General features: G+C 44.9%; 1 protein-coding gene across 2 annotated transcripts in view; it reads right to left on the reverse strand.

Moving 5' to 3' along the window:
- LOC126291735 (ammonium transporter Rh type B) overlaps positions 1 to 16,371 on the reverse strand; it is a 221,925-nt gene that overhangs the window by 142,042 nt on the left and 63,512 nt on the right. For both annotated transcript variants that reach the window (XM_049985408.1, XM_049985407.1), the window contains exon 3: positions 7,772 to 7,961. In XM_049985408.1, the coding sequence (XP_049841365.1) occupies positions 7,772 to 7,961 (190 nt within the window). The remainder of the gene's footprint in view (positions 1 to 7,771; positions 7,962 to 16,371) is intronic.

A 16,371-nucleotide genomic window follows, 5' to 3' on the forward strand; every position in this document is an offset into this window, starting at 1 on the left:
GCGTAGGAATGTGAGTTAAGGTAATTTTGTTTAATTTCATTTTACCACAGAGTCAAATGGTCGGGTGTGCAGTTTGTAACTGCTTAAATAGTAGCAGACATGGTCCCTACAAGTTTTATCGGTTTCCTTTCGATATAGATCTGTGTAAAAGGTGGCCTGTAAATTCAAGGCGCAAAGATTGGATACAAAAATCGTGAAATACCTGTGTGATGTAAGTAAAAAATTTTTTATCTCTTTGTTTTAGAAATAGATGTGCACACAAAGCGACTGTAATGGAATTGGAAAAAAGAACACATTGACACCGGTGTGTCAGACCCACCATACTTGCTCCGGACACTGCGAGAGAGCTGTACAAGCGATGATCACACGCACGGCACAGCGGACACACCAGGAACCGAAGTGTTGGCCGTCGAATGGCGCTAGCTGCGCAGCATTTGTGCACCGCCGCCGTCAGTGTCAGCCACATTGCCGTGGCATACGGAGCTCCATCGCAGTCTTTAGCACTGGTAGCATGCCGGGACAGCGTGGACGTGAACCGTATGTGCAGTTGACGGACTTTGAGCGAGGGCGTATAGTGGGCATGCGGGAGGCCGGGTGGACGTACCGCCGAATTGCTCAACACGTGGGGCGTGAGGTCTCCACAGTACATCGATGTTGTCGCCAGTGGTCGGCGGAAGGTGCACGTGCCCGTCGACCTGGGACCGGACCGCAGCGACGCACAGATGCACGCCAAGACCGTAGGATCCTACGCAGTGCCGTAGGGGACCGCACCGCCACTTCCCAGCAAATTAGGCACACTGTTGCTCCTGGCGTATCGGCGAGGACCATTCGCAACCGTCTCCATGAAGCTGGGCTACGGTCCCGCACACCGTTAGGCCGTCTTCCGCTCACGCCCCAACATCGTGCAGCCCGCCTCCAGTGGTGTCGCGACAGGCGTGAATGGAGGGACGAATGGAGTGTCGTCTTCAGCGATGAGAGTCGCTTCTGCCTTGGTACCAATGATGGTCGTGTGCGTGTTTGGCGCCGTGCAGGTGAACGCCACAATCAGGACTGCATACGACCGAGGCACACAGGGCCAACACCCGGCATCATGGTGTGGGGAGCGATCTCCTACACTGGCCGTACACCTCTGGTGATCGTCGAGGGGACACTGAATAGTGCACGGTACATCCAAACCGTCATCGAACCCATCGCTCTACCATTCCTAGACCGGCAAGGGAACTTGCTGTTCCAACAGGACAATGCACGACCGCATGTATCCCGTGCCACTCAACGTGCTCTAGAAGGTGTAAGTCAGATACCCTGGCCAGCAAGATCTCCGGATCTGTCCCCCATTGAGCATGTTTGGGACTGGATGAAGCGTCGTCTCACGCGGTCTGCACGTCCAGCACGAACGCTGGTCCAACTGAGGCGCCAGGTGGAAATGGCATGGCAAGCCGTTCCACAGGACTACATCCAGCATCTCTACGATCGTCTCCATGGGAGAATAGCAGCCTGCATTGCTGCGAAAGGTGGATATACACTGTACTAGTGCCGACATTGTGCATGCTCTGTTTCCTGTGTCTATGTGCCTGTGGTTCTGTCAGTGTGATCATGTGACGTATCTGACTCCAGGAATGTGTCCATAAAGTTTCCCCTTCCTGGGACAATGAATTCACGGTGTTCTTATTTCAATTTCCAGGAGTATATATATATATATATATATATATATATATATATATATATATATATATATATATATATATATATATATATATAAAAGAAGTGTGTTCATTTTAATCTTCCTTCTGACAGATTTGTTTTAAAGTTTTTGAAATAGTCAATGAAATTGGGATCAGTAATGTATTTTGAGTACTCATGCGATTTCCTCTTGTGCTAACATGAAATATTGATCCCTGTTGTGTTCCATTTTAACATTATTCCGTAATTGTTTCCTTATCGTAAACTTAAGTCGATGTACCCTACACACTGAAGAGCGAAGGAAACTGGTTCACTTGCTTAATATCGTACGGGGTCTCGGCGAGTCCATGCGGCAACACCACATGGCATGGACTCGACTAATGTCTGAAGTAGTGCTGGAAAGTAATGATACCATGAATCCTGTAGGGCTGTCCATAAATCCGTAAGAGTATGAAACGGTGCAGATCTCTTCTGAACAGCACGTTGCAAGGCATCCCTGGTATCCTCAATAATGTTCATGTCTGGGGAGTTTGGTGGCCAGCGGAACTGTCTGAACTCAGAAGAGGTTTTCTAGAGCCACTGTGTAGCAATTCTGGACTTCTGTGGTGTCGCATTGTCTTGCTGGAATAGCCCAAGTCCATCGGAATGCACAATGGGCAGCTGATCAGATATGATCCCGAATCACTCCAACTGCACATGTCTCCCACCATTACAGAGCCTCCACCAGCTTGAACAGTCCCTTGCTGGCATACAGGGTCCATGGATTCATGAGGGTGTCTCCATACCCGTACACGTCGATCCAATCGACACAATTTGAAACCAGACTCGTCCGACCAGGCAACATGTTTCCAGTCATCAACGCTCCAGTATCGGTGTTGACAGGCTCAGAAGAGGCGTAAAGCTTTGTGCCTTGCAGTCATCAGGGTACACCAGCGGACCTTCGGCTCCGAAAGCCCATGTACGGCCCAGCAATTTCCGAAAGGGTTGCACTTGTGCCACGTTGAATGATTCTCTTCATTCGTCTTGGGGCCATTCTTGCAGGATCTCTTTCTGGCCTCATCGATGACAGAGATTTGTTGTTTTATCGTATTCCTGATATTTATGGTACATTCTTGACATCATCGTACGGGAAAATCCCCACTTCATTGCTACCTCGGAGATGCTGGATCCCATCGTTCGTGCGCGACTATAACAGCACGTTCAAACTCACTTAAATCTTGATAACTTGCCATTGCAAGAGCAGTAACAGATCTAACAACTGCACCAGACACTTCTTGTCTTATACACGCGTTGCCGACCATAGCGCACATTCTGCCTGGTTACATAGCTCTGTATTTTAATACGCACACCTATACCAATTTCTTTGGCGCTTCAGTTTATAAACCAGAAAATACGATAGTGGTAACGCATTTTAACTGTTCTTGGTCAATATTTAGAACACCAACGTGTGAATGATAATTAATTGAAACTCTCACCTACTGACAGGTGTTGTTGATATGCCTCGATGGGGACAGTTGACAATGTGTGCCCCGAACGGGACTCGAACCCGGGATCCCCTGCTTACATGGCAAACGCTCTATCCATCTGAGCCACTGAGGAAACAGATGAACAGCGCGACTACAGGGTCATATCCCTTGCACGTGTCTCGTAAGACCCACATTCCTGTCTGTCCACCATCTACATACGTAATGTATCTAATAGTTTCATCTGTGTCCTCGGTGGCTCAGATGGATAAAGCGTCTGCCATGTCAGCAGGAGATCCCGGGTTCGAATCCCGGTCGGGGCACACATTTTCATCTGTCCCCATAGAGGAATATCAACAACACATATCAGCAACTGAGGGTTTCAATTAATTACATTTATTCTAGAGAAGCTGCACGGTCATCAGTGGTATCTGATCTATCGAGAACAGATAATATCTTCATATACAAACGTATGTCTTACGTAGTATGTACACTACTGGCCATTAAAATTGCTACACCACGAAGATGACGTGCTGCAGATGCGAAATTTAATCAAGGGGAAGAAGATGCTGTGACATGCAAATGATTAGCTTTTCAGAGCATTCACACAAGGTTGGCGCCGGTGGCGACACCTACAACGTGCTGACATGAGGAAAGTTTCCAACCAATTTCTCATACACAAACAGCAGTTGACCGGCGTTGCCTGGTGAAACGTTGTTGTGAAGCCTCGTGTAGGGAGGAGAAATGCGTACCATCAGGTTTCCGACTTTGATAAAGGACGGATTGTAGCCTATCGCGATTGCGTTTTATCGTATCGCGACATTTCTGCTCGCGTTGGTCGAGACCCAATGACTGTTAGCAGAATATGGAAACAGTGGGTCCAGGAGGGTAATACGGAACGCCGTGCTGGATCCCAACAGCCTCGTATCACTAGCAGTCGAGATGACTGGCTTCTTATCCGCGCGGCCTTAACGGATCGTACAGCCTCGTCTCTATCCCTGAGTCAACAGATGGGGACGTTTGAAAGACAACAACCATCTGCACAAACAGTTCGATGACGTTTGCTGTAGCATGGACTATCAGCTCGGAGACCGTTGCTGCGGTTACCGCTGACGCTGCATCACAGCGCCTTCGATGGTGTACTCAACGACGAACCTGGGTGCACGAATGTAAAACGTCATCTTTTCGGATGGTTCCAGGTTCTGTTTGCAGCATCACGATGGCCGCATCCGTGTTTGGCGACATCACGGTGAACGCACATTGGAAGCGTGTATTCGTCATCGCCATACTGGCGTATCACCCGGAGTGATGGTATGTGGTGCCATTGGTTACACGTCTCGGTCACTTGTTGTTCGCATTGACGGCACTTTGAACAGTGGACGTTACATTTCAGATGTGTTACGACACGTGGCTCTACCCTTCATTCGATCCCTGCGAAACCCTACATTTCAGCAGGATAATGCACGACCGCATGTTGCAGGTCCTATATGGGCCTTTCTGGACACAGAAAATGTTCGACTGCTGCCCTGGCCAGCACATTCTCCAGATCTCTCACCAATTTAAAACGTCTGGTCACAATACGCCAGTCACTACTCTTGATGAACTGTGGTATCGTGTTGAAGCTGCATGGGCAGCTATACCTGTTCCTGCCATCCAAGCTTTGTTTGACTCAATGCCCAGGCGTATCAAAGCCGTTATTACGGCCAGGGGTGGTTGTTCTGGGTACTGATTTCTCAGGATCTGTGCACCCAAATTGCGTGAAAATGTAATCACATGTCAGTTCTAGTGTAATATATTTGTCCAATGAATACTCGTTTATCATCTGCATTTCTTCTTCGTGTAGCAATTTTAATGGTCAGTAGTGTAATTTAATGTATATATCGCAAAATACTCGTCTAATGACCTAGTTCAATTTGCTTGCTTCTGAAAGTCAAATGTAAGTCAATACGTTTACTACGTTGTAATACTATCTGCGCAAAAAACGTACATTTGATGACCTTAAGAGCATATTAAAAAGTGTATATGCTCCGTAAACGAGCGCCTTCAACGTGGGATTCAAAATGGCGGATTGTTCGGTTTGTACTATAGAATGCTCTAATAGCAGCAAATACGTCACACTGTAGAAAAGTGAATGGTAATCAACTAATATTATCAGGTGGTGGTGGTAAGTTCCTATGGGACCAAGCTGCTGAGGTCCTCGGTCCCTAGGCTTACACATTTGTTAATCTAACTTATGCCCGAGGGAGGACTCGAACCTCCGACGGGGGGCGTCGCACGAATCGTGGCAAGGAGCCTGAGACCACGCTGCTAGTTCGCGCGGCAATATCTTCGACCATAAATACAATAGACTCGCCCTGAGGTCATTTTCGTGGCTCCAGCATCTCTGGGCTAAAGTCACATGAATGTTGGCAAAACGTGGTTGTTTCGTGTTGCGCTTATGGCTGTACTCAGCGTTTTGTCGGGAGGAAATGGCATTACTTTTCACGTGTAAGTGTTGCTATGATAGTGCAGAAGCGTTTATTGAAATCTGCTGAAGTGACTTTTATATGTTTTTTACACTTGAAATAGAGTATCACGTAAATTAAAGTGTTGAAAGTGATGAGTCAGACTCATATTACATTTTGGAAAGTCTCTGTGATAATTCGGTTACAGAAGTAAGTATAACTGTTTCTCGTTCCCTAAGGATGAAAACCGAAGGCAGCTTTGGGTACAGGCCCTGAAACGGAAAAACTTTCAGCCATCTGACCTTTTTGTTTATACAAGTGAGATTATAATAAGGTAAGAGCACCTACAGTCGACACATGAAGAGAATCTTTTTCTACCTTATAATTATTTTCTGAAACTTCAGTCTCACCTTTTATCTAAAATATCATTTTTTTAACTGATAGTTTAAATTTTTGTAAAAATAGTAGGAACTGAACCTTTGAAGTGCACCTAAAATTGATACTCTAAAATGGACCTGCTCCAAAAGTCGACAATTTTGGCACCTATAGTTGACATAATTCTCATATCACATTTTCTTTTAACTAGACCTCAAAACGCGGCGAATACAATATTTAAAGCTTTGACACGAGCCCACTCTTACTGTTTAAAAGAATTTTAACGACATTTTACTTTAATTGATAGTTTGTAGTAACTTCGTCCCGCTGTCCATCAGAGGGGCGTTCGATGTATTTGTTAGATTTTATAAATGGTACTGTGAACAAATCCAGGTCAAATGTAGTTCTGAAATAATTTTTCGCAAATAACAAAGTAATTTTTGTTGGAAGCGTTTGGCAGTCAATTGAGAAATGTGGGGGAAAATACGATACAAACATAGGATGGCAGACCGCTGATTTGAAATCCCGCCACGTTTTTCCAACAGTCACGTGGTTTATGTTGGAGCCACACCAGCCCTTTAGCTTTTGCACAGCAAGGCCAGTCTACTAAAGTGCGCGTCATTTATGACGGAAACCGAGTTTAGGTTCGTTCTGCGCATCTGACGCCACAAAACACAGTCAGCCAATCAACAGAGAACGACGTTGCCAGTGCAGAGCACGGACGAGTGCCTTCAGTTTTAGAAACGTTCAGTCATAAATAAAGTAATTGAACAAAAGCAATGTCTTGATAGGAGACTTTCTTTTATAGGAAGTTTGGAAAAAGCATTCTTTATACCAATTGCTCCATATTCTGTTAATTAATTAAACCAAACAAGCAATAAGCCTCCTAATTCAGGCTATAGCAAGGAAAGGTGTTTGTGTCAGTCTCACTAACCGCTTCTTCGCAATAAAGAACAACGGTAATTGTTATTTCCTATTGTACTTCGACGAAACGTGAGTAATTCATAATCATACCAACAGTGTTTGTCGGTATTTTGCAAGACGTGTTAAAGTCCTCCAGGAAATTTATAAAACAATGAGCTGCGTTAGCGTAATGGTTAAAGCGTTTGGTTGCTCACTCAAAGGTTCTGAGTTCGATCTTTGTTTTATGCCTAATATTTTTTTTTATTTAAAAACAATATCGAAGTGTCTTACTTCATGAATTTTATTCGTTTGAATGTAATTTTTTGACATTTTTAGTGGCAACTAAAATCGACCACACGGAAAGTATACGCTATGGACTTTTACCTCTGCAAACTATTCAAAATTTCGTGCAATGGTTTTACTACATCTAATGCTGCACTGCACAATAACTTCATTGAAGATTACAACAAAATTAAGTCATTTATGGGGGGAAGGTATCAGTCAAGAAGATGTAAGATTTTTGGGCCAAATAGTTTTTGTGAAATCGAATGATAAAGTGTGTCAAAGCTGTCGGAACACCATGTGTCTGCACAGGCGAGTAGTGCAGTGATGACAAAATCGCGCACAGCGCGGAATGCGGGGAGCACGTCTCTGTAGCAGTGAAAGGGTTAATGTGGCCGTGGTGGCTTTTCTTCATAAACTGCGCGCTGCCCCCTAGACGTAAGTTTGCGAACTATACTATGGCACTGCTTGTCTTGGCGCGTACAACTGGCAACGCAGCAATCTCCCGGGTCTGGGCGGGCATGCGCCAACCGCCAAGATAAAAGAATTGAACTACAGTATCTATGGTGGAAGGGCAGTATTGTCGGGACAATAGGCGCAAGCTGTTTGGGGAAACGTGCTCACTTAACGATGCCGATGTGTATGCTGCCGTCGCGGGGGTCCCTGTCGTAGAAGCCCCTGCAGAGGACGGACCACTGCAGCAGCAGCGCCGCCAGCAGGAAGTTGAAGCCCACGGAGCTGTAGCCGTACCGCCGCAGGAAGGTCATCAGGAAGCCGAAGCCGGCGAACATCATGACGTGCACGTCCTGGAACACTGAGGCACAGTCCTCCTCCACACTCACCATACTACCATTGTTGCCCACAATTTTGTTTTTCCTTTATTGAATTTCTATTCCCTCCGAAGGGGGCTGGCTGGCAGCAGCTTAGTGCGCTACTCTGCCGTCTACAGACTTTTTTGATAACAGAAGAAGAAAAGAAACAAGAAAAAACAGGCGAAAAAATGGTGACTTAAAGTGTAAAATGACGGAAAAGTGTGGAAAGTTAAAACAGAAAGCAAAGGGGTTGGCAATGGTAATAAAATGAGCAGTAATCAGACAAATAACATAGTAGACACACAATTAAAAAACATGGCGACAGTCTGGTTTCTGTTCGCAAGAGATAAAGAGCACAACCAGCGACAGTACGATGGCCATTTGCAATACTTCCCAAAAGACACACAACACGGAACACTCACTGTGAAACACTCACTCTCAAACACTGCACGAAAATGTCGACACAAAGATGACACTCCGTTGCCAAGGGCAGATGGGGGGGGGGCTGGAGGAGGGGGAAAACAAGGAGGGAGGAGAGGAAAAAACGAAAAGGGGGCGAACCAAGGAGAGAGAGGGGCAGGGCAGACGCGAGAGGGAATGGGAAAAGAGAGAGGATGGAAATGCAAAAGGACTCGGGGCAGAGAGAGGGGAGATGGGGAAAAAGGAGGATGGAATGGGGGAGAGGGAGCAGAGGAAAGGAGGAGGAGTGAGGATCAGAGTTGATAGGAGGGATAAATGGAGGGAGAGAGGGCATCATCCGGGAGGGGGAGATGAAGGGTGTAGAGATGGAGGGTAGGTGTGATACAACAGTGTGATGTGGCAGGGGGAGGGCGTTGGAGAGGAGAGGAGCAACCAGGGCGTGAGGGGGATCAAGGCTGTGGGAGGTGAGGAATAGGAGCAGATGGGGGGGGGGGGAGCGGATATTCAGGTTGGACTGTTTGTAGGTGTGGAAGATGGCAGAGGGGTGCAACCCCCATGTCCGCCCAGAGAGGAATTTGAGGAGTCAGAGGCGGTTGTGGGCTTTGGATTGGATGGAGCAGAGACGAGGGATCCAGGTGAAGTGACGGTCAATGGTGAGGCCAAGGTAGGTGAGGGTGGGGGTGACCGGGACAGGACAGGCGCAGACAGTAAGGGAGAAATTCAGGAGCCGGGAGCAGCGTGCGGTACGACCTATGATGATTGCCTGGGTATTGGAAGGATTGATTTTCAGGAGCCACTGGTTACACCAAGCGGCAAAAAGGTCAAGGTGATTCTGGAGAAGGCGTTGGGAAGGTTGGAGGGTAGGAGCGAGGGCAAGGAATGCGGTGTCATCGGCATATTGCAAGAGGTGTACTGGAGAGGGGGGTTGGGGTGCCGACAAACTAATGGTCGCATTTTTTCCTCCAACAGTTCTTTATTGAACATGATGAGGACTGCACACACGAAAGATTGGTGTTTTATCTACACACCCTATATTACCACGTAATCTCCATACCGTTCTACAGGGTGGCCCATTGATAGTGACCGGACCAAATATCTCACGAAATAAGCATTAATCGAATGAACTACTAAGAACGAAAATCGTCTAGCTTGAATGGGGACTCCAGATGGCGCTATGGTTGGCCCACTAGATACCGCTGCAATAGGTCAAACGTATATCAACTGCGTTTGTTTTAAATAGGAACCCCTATTTTTATTACATATGCGCGTAGTACGTAAAGAAATACGAATGTTTTAGTTGAACCACTTTTTTCGCTTTGTGATAGATGGCGCTGTTATAGTTGTAAGACATGTATATTTCTATTGTCTATTGTCAAACCACAATTTATGAAAGATGTTTATATTTTATTAATAGGACTAAGTAGGAATAGTTAATATTTGTCATGTTCGAAATAATGGTGGTAGCAGGGAATGTATGCACCAAAGTACTGTTGGCAAGAGAGACCGCAAATTGATATAATTTTAAAAAGGGTGGGAGAAGCCGCGTATGGATACATTTTAAGAAAAGAGCGGGAAAGATCGCGCATTGATACATTTTGTAATGGTAGCAGGGATTGTCTGTACCAGAAAGCATTGTTGGAAGGAGAGACCGCACTTTAGTGTTCGTAGGAAGTCAGTAGTAAGCGAGATGTGAAGCGAGTCGGTAGCAGGTCTGAAGCGAGAGATTGAGAGGAGCGGTGTGCCTGCCAGCCACTAGCTATGATTTACAAGAGATTATAAACGGATGTACAGAGACGTCAACTAACTATTATAATAAGAGGAACTAATATTATTATTTTCTTTGCGAAACTCAAGACTACTGAAGGTATGATTGCGAAATGCTAGTTGTAAGATTATTGCAAAAAGTAAGTCCCATTTGAACGTTTGCAAAATCATTTGATTACCAACAGTAAATATTTGAAGCGTTTTCAGAATATAATTAATTTTTGCCCGCAATGTTGAAGTACTGATTATAATACATCCCAAAAACCATAAACGTAAAACTTTGCAAAAATTTTATTGTTGTCAAGAAAAAGTGTGACTACGAATTACGTTACTTCAGTCAAATTAATTAGAGAATAACGTCAGCTTTGCTATTAAAGAATAACGTCAGTTTGGTAATAAATACAGCCACTTAATATGACAGACCACCAGCAGTTAATAGAGTGTAGTAAACCAGAGTAAGTATATTCATGTCGCAGTTCGATGTAGCAGTCAGATGGTGCAGTAACAGTAAAAAAGGTAAGGATCAGTTTTGGGTTATTGCAGATAACGACTGAGGGCCACGACGACGACACATTCTCTGTTTCGTCGAAATAATCAGAAGATCGCTTTTAATATGCGAAAATTGAGAAAGAGAATAAATTTCAAAGGGAAGATTTCATTTGTTATCAAGAGATAGGGATCCTAAGGAAAGGTTTCATAGGTTATTGTAGAAGGGAAGGTTGCGTGAAAAAAAGAGGTATAGAGGAGACGGGAACGTTTCATATTCACAAACGTATAAGGTCGTAGTATCACGTACCATTCCGCCAGAACGGACGATATTTGCTTGTGATACATTACGCGTGTTAAAATAGACCGTTTACCAATTGCGAAAAAGGCCGATATCGTGTTGATGTATGGCTACTGTGATGAAAATGCCCAACGGGCGTGTGATATATATGCTGCTCGGTATCCTGGACGACATCATCCAAGTGTCCGGCCCGTTCGCCGGATAGTTACGTTATTTTAGGAAACAGGAATTGTTCAGCCACATGTGAAACATCAACCACGATTTGCAACAAATGATGATGCCCAAGTAGGTGTTTTAGCTGCTGTCGCGGCCAATACGCACATCAGCAGCATACAAATTGAGCGAGAATCGGGAATCTGAAAAACGTCGGTGTTGAGAATGCTACATCAACATCTATTGCATACGTACCATATTTCTATGCACCAGGAATTGCATGGCGGTACTTTGAACGTCGTGTACAGTTCCGCTACTGGGCACAAGAGAAATTACGCGACGATGACAGATTTTTTGCACGCATTCTATTTAGCGACGAAGCGTCATTCACCAACAACGGTAAAGTAAACCGGCATAATATACATAACTGGGCAACGAAAAATCCACGATGGCTGCGACAAGTGGAACATCAGCGGCCTTGGCGGATTAACGCATGGTGCGGCATTATGGCAGCAAGGATAATTGACCCCATTTTATCGATGGCAATCTAAATGGTGCAATGTATGCTGATTTCCTACGTAATGTTCTACTGATGTTACTACAAGATGTTTCACTGCATGGCAGTATGGCGATGTACTTCCAACATGATGGATGTCCGGCACATAGCTCGCGTGCGGCTGAAGCGGTACTGAATAGCGTATTTCATGACAGGTGGATTGGTCGTCGAAGCACCATACCGTGGCCCGCACGTTCACCGGATCTGGCGTCCCCGGATTTCTTTCTGTGGGGAAAGTTGAAGGATATTTGCTATCGTGATCCACCGACAACGCCTGACAACATGCGCCAGTGTGTTGTCAGTGCACGTGCCAACATTACGGGTGGCGAACTACTCGCTGTTGAGAGGAATGTCGTTACACGTGTTGCCAAATGCAATGAGATTGACGGACAGCATTTTGAGCATTTATTGCATTAATGTGGTATTAACAGATAATCACGCTGTAACAGCATGCGTTGTCAGAAATGATAAGTTCACAAAGGTACATGTATTACATTGAAACAACCCTAATAAAATGTTCAAACGTGCCTACGTTCTGTATTTTAATTTGAAAATCCTACCTGTTACCAACTGTTCGTCTAAAATTGTGAGCCATTCGTTTGTGACTGTTTCAGCGCCATCTGTCACAAAGCGAAACAAGTGATCCAACTAAAACATTCATATTTCTTTACGTCCTACACAAATATGTAATAAAAAAATGGGGGCTTCTATTTTTTTAAAGGCAGTTGATATCCCTTTGACCTATGGCAGCGCCATCTAGCGGGACAACCATAGCGCCATCTGGTTTCCCCCTTCAAGCTAGACAAGTTTCGTTCTTTGTAGTTTTTTCGTTTGATGCTTATTTCGTGAGATATTTGGCCCGTTCACGATCAATGGACCACCCTGTATATATTGATAATGCTACAAATATAGCGCCATTCCCATATATCATCTATCAGAGATAATTGGAACAGCGTAAGTCCACGGAACTGGAAGAAGGCGCAGGTCATAGCAATCTATAAAAAGGGCAGAAAATCGGATTCACATAATTACCGGCCAATTTCACTGACATCAATTTGTTGAAGAATCCTGGAACACATTTTGTGTTCAGGCATAATGACCTTTCTAGACCCTGAGAAGCACATCTGCAGAAACCAGCACGGTTTTAGGAAACGGCGGTCATGCGAGACACAGCTGGCCCTCTTTGTGCATGATATACAACAGGCTCTAGATACCGTCTCCCAGGTTGATGCCATATTTCTCGACTTTAGAAAGCCGTTCGACTCAGTTCCGCACTGTCGCTTACTACAAAAAGTGCGCGCTTACGGTCTATCCGATGACATTTGCGGTTGGATAGAAAGTTTTCTAACAAGCAGGGAGCAGTATGTCGTCCTGAACGGGGTGACTTCAACAGAAACAAGCGTAACTTTAGGTGTGCCCCAGGGCAGCGTAATAGGTCCGCTGCTTTTTACGATTTACATAAACGATCTGGTTGATGGTATTGACAGCGGCATTAGACTGTTTGCCGATGATGCTGTGGCCTACAGGAAAGTAGTATCACACGAAACTTGTGAACAAATCAATGAGGATTTTCAGAAAATAAATGCCTGGTGTAATGATTGGTAGTTATCTCTCAATATTAGTAAGTGTAGCCTTCTGCGTATAACAAGGCGAAAATCCCCATTAATGCATGAGTACAAAATAAATGATCAGTCTTTGGAAGCGGTAACATAAGTATCAGGGTGTGACTATTCGAAATGATCTCAAATGGAATGATCAGATTACACAAGTACTGGGTAACTCGAACTCTAGATTGAGGTCTATTGGTAGAAGGTTTATTGAAGGGATGCAGTCCTTCAGCATAAGAAATAGCTTACAATACGTTAGTTCGTCCAGTCTTAGAGTACTGTTCCTCTGTATGGGACTCTTAACAGCTGATTCTGATTCAAGAGATTGAGAAGGTCCAGAGAAGAGGGGCAAGATTCGTGACTGGTACATTCAGCCATAGCGAGAGCGTTACAAATCTCAGAGAAAGTTTGAAGTGGGACACACTTGCAGATAGACGGCGCGCTAAACGGAAAGGGCTGCTCACTACATTCCGAAATCCGATCTTCGCCGAGGATGTAGAGCATATACAGGGTGCATCAAAAAAACGTATACACGCTTTGAACTGTCATAGACAATTTATTTCCCGTTCTGCAAGGTTAAATATCTGTGAGAAAGGGATTTTATATTTCTTCAACAGGTGGCAGCAGTGGCAAGGAAGTAACTGCAACATGGCGGCCAGGTGTTTGAGCTTTGAAGCGTGGAAGCAGATAATTAAGTGGTACTGGAAGTTTGAGAATGTAGCTGCGGTTCGAAGACAGTGGAGAAGTGAGTCTGGCACAGAACCACCTTCAAGGTTAACAATTACACGTCTACGGGACAAATTAAAAATTCGTGGAACAGTGTGCGATGTGCATAAAGGTCGATCAGGGCGACCTCGTACAGCTACAAGTGATGATTCCACAACTGCAGTCTCGGAACTGTTTCAGCGTTCGCCTCAAAAGTCTTCAAGGCAAGCGGCACGTGAGAGTAGTGTAAGTGCTGGTAGTGTGCTACGCATTCTGGAGAAAGGCATGTTTCGTGTGTACGTTCCAAGGCTGGTGCAACAGCTAAGTGACGACGATCCAGATCGAAGGTTAGGATCTTGTGAATGGGTTCAGGAGATGGTGAGACGTGAACCGGGATTTGTGGGTAGCATAATTTGGTCGGATGAAGCCCAATTCAAACTCAACGGAACTGTGAATAGGCACAATTGTCTGTACTGGGCTGAAGTAATCCTCACATTACAGTTGAAAAGGCTGTGAATTTGCCTGGTGTAAATGTGTGGTGTGGTTTGTCTGCAAGGGGACTCATTGGGCCTTTCCGCTTTGAAGGTACTGTTACTGGAGAAACGTACCTAACAATGCTTGCTGACTCCATATTCCCTGCCATTCGTGCATTATACGGTAATGATGAGTTTTATTTCCAATAAGATGGCGCTCCGACGCACTATCATAGGGACGTACGAGCATACCTGGATCACAATGTGGATAGGACGCAGGGTACCAATCGAGTTTCCTGCACGCTCTCCAGACCTCACGCCGCTGGATTTCTTTTTATGGGGCACAGTAAAAGATGAGGTGTACAAACGTAAACCACGTAACCTGGACACACTTTGGAATGAGATTCAGGCGGTGGAGACTTTAGTACCATGTACGGAATCAGTGGTGACTCGTACTCAGAAATGTATTGATGCTGAAGGCCACTAGTTTGAAAATTAATCACATTTGCAAATTAGATTTATTTTTCCAATTGGACTTTAAGCTTTCCATTTCCGGAAATTTAACATTGTAGAACGGGAAACAAATATTCTATGGCGCTTCAAAGTGTGTATACACTTTTTGACGCACCCTGTATTATTACCACCAACTTTCAAATCGCGCAATGATCACCACTCAAAGATAAGGGAAATTACAGCTCGTACTGAGGCGTTCAGACAGTCGCTTTTCCCTGCGCGACCGCGAGTGGAACAGTGGGGGCGAAATACGACTTTGGCGCGAATTGTTGCCTCCGCCACACACCGCTTGGCGGCCAGCGGATTATATACAAGGTGTTAAAAAAAGGTACGGTCAAACTTTCAGGAAACATTCCTCACACAGAAAGAAAGAAAATATGTTATGTGGACATGTGTCCGGAAACACTTTCCATGTTAGAGCTCATTTTATTACTTCTCTTCACACATTAATCATGGAATGGAAACACACAGCAACATAACATTTGCATTGAAATGAAGATGCACATGTTATTGGATGAACCATTCGCAGAAGTGTACCCGTTGAGGCCAATCAGCTGCTGATAGTGCCTGCACACGCTGTACATGGTACGGTTCTCCCGTAGCACTCTCCATACAGTGACGTGGTCAACATTACCTTGTACAGCAGCAACTTCTCTGACGCTGACATTAGGGTCATCGTCAACTGCACGAAAAATTGCCTCGTCCATTGCAGGTGTCCTCGTCGTACTAGGTCTTCCCCAGTCGCGAGTCATAGGCTGGAATGTTCCGTGCTCCCTAAGACGCCGATCAACTGCTTCAAACGTCTTCCTGTCGGGAGAGCTTCGTTCTGGAAATCTGTCTCGATACAAACGTACCGCGCCAGGGCTATTGCCCCGTGCTAATCTATACATCAAATGGGCATCTGCCGAACTCCGCATTTGTAAACATTGCACTGACTGCAAAACCACGTTCGTGATGAACACTAGCCTGTTGATGCTACGTACTGATGTGCTTGATGCTAGTACTGTAGAGCAATGAGTCGCATGTCAACACAAGCACCGAAGTCAACTGGCCGTGAATCGAGTTAGTACAGTACATACTGACGAAACTAAACTGAGCTCTAACATGGAAATTAAGCGTTTCCGGACAGATGTTGACATCACATCTTTTATTTATTTATTTATTTATTTAACCTGGCAAGATTAGGGCCATCAGGCCCTCTCTTACATCTAACCAGGCATTCTACTTATTTTACAGTCATATGTTTTAGTAGGCATGTTAAACTACATCTAATACAGAAAGTGAGATAAACAATTAGAAAGGTACACCTCGAAAAATACATTATTGAAGAGAAAGATTTTAGATAGGAGTGCTGGCAGCAGGGAGTATGAGGGAGACTCATGGTGAAGGGAGGAGAGGAATAGAGAGACATGATGAAACATAATTAAGGAAAAT

The sequence above is a fragment of the Schistocerca gregaria genome, chromosome 9 (genome assembly GCF_023897955.1).
Source record: "Schistocerca gregaria isolate iqSchGreg1 chromosome 9, iqSchGreg1.2, whole genome shotgun sequence".
Taxonomy (NCBI): domain Eukaryota; kingdom Metazoa; phylum Arthropoda; class Insecta; order Orthoptera; family Acrididae; genus Schistocerca; species Schistocerca gregaria.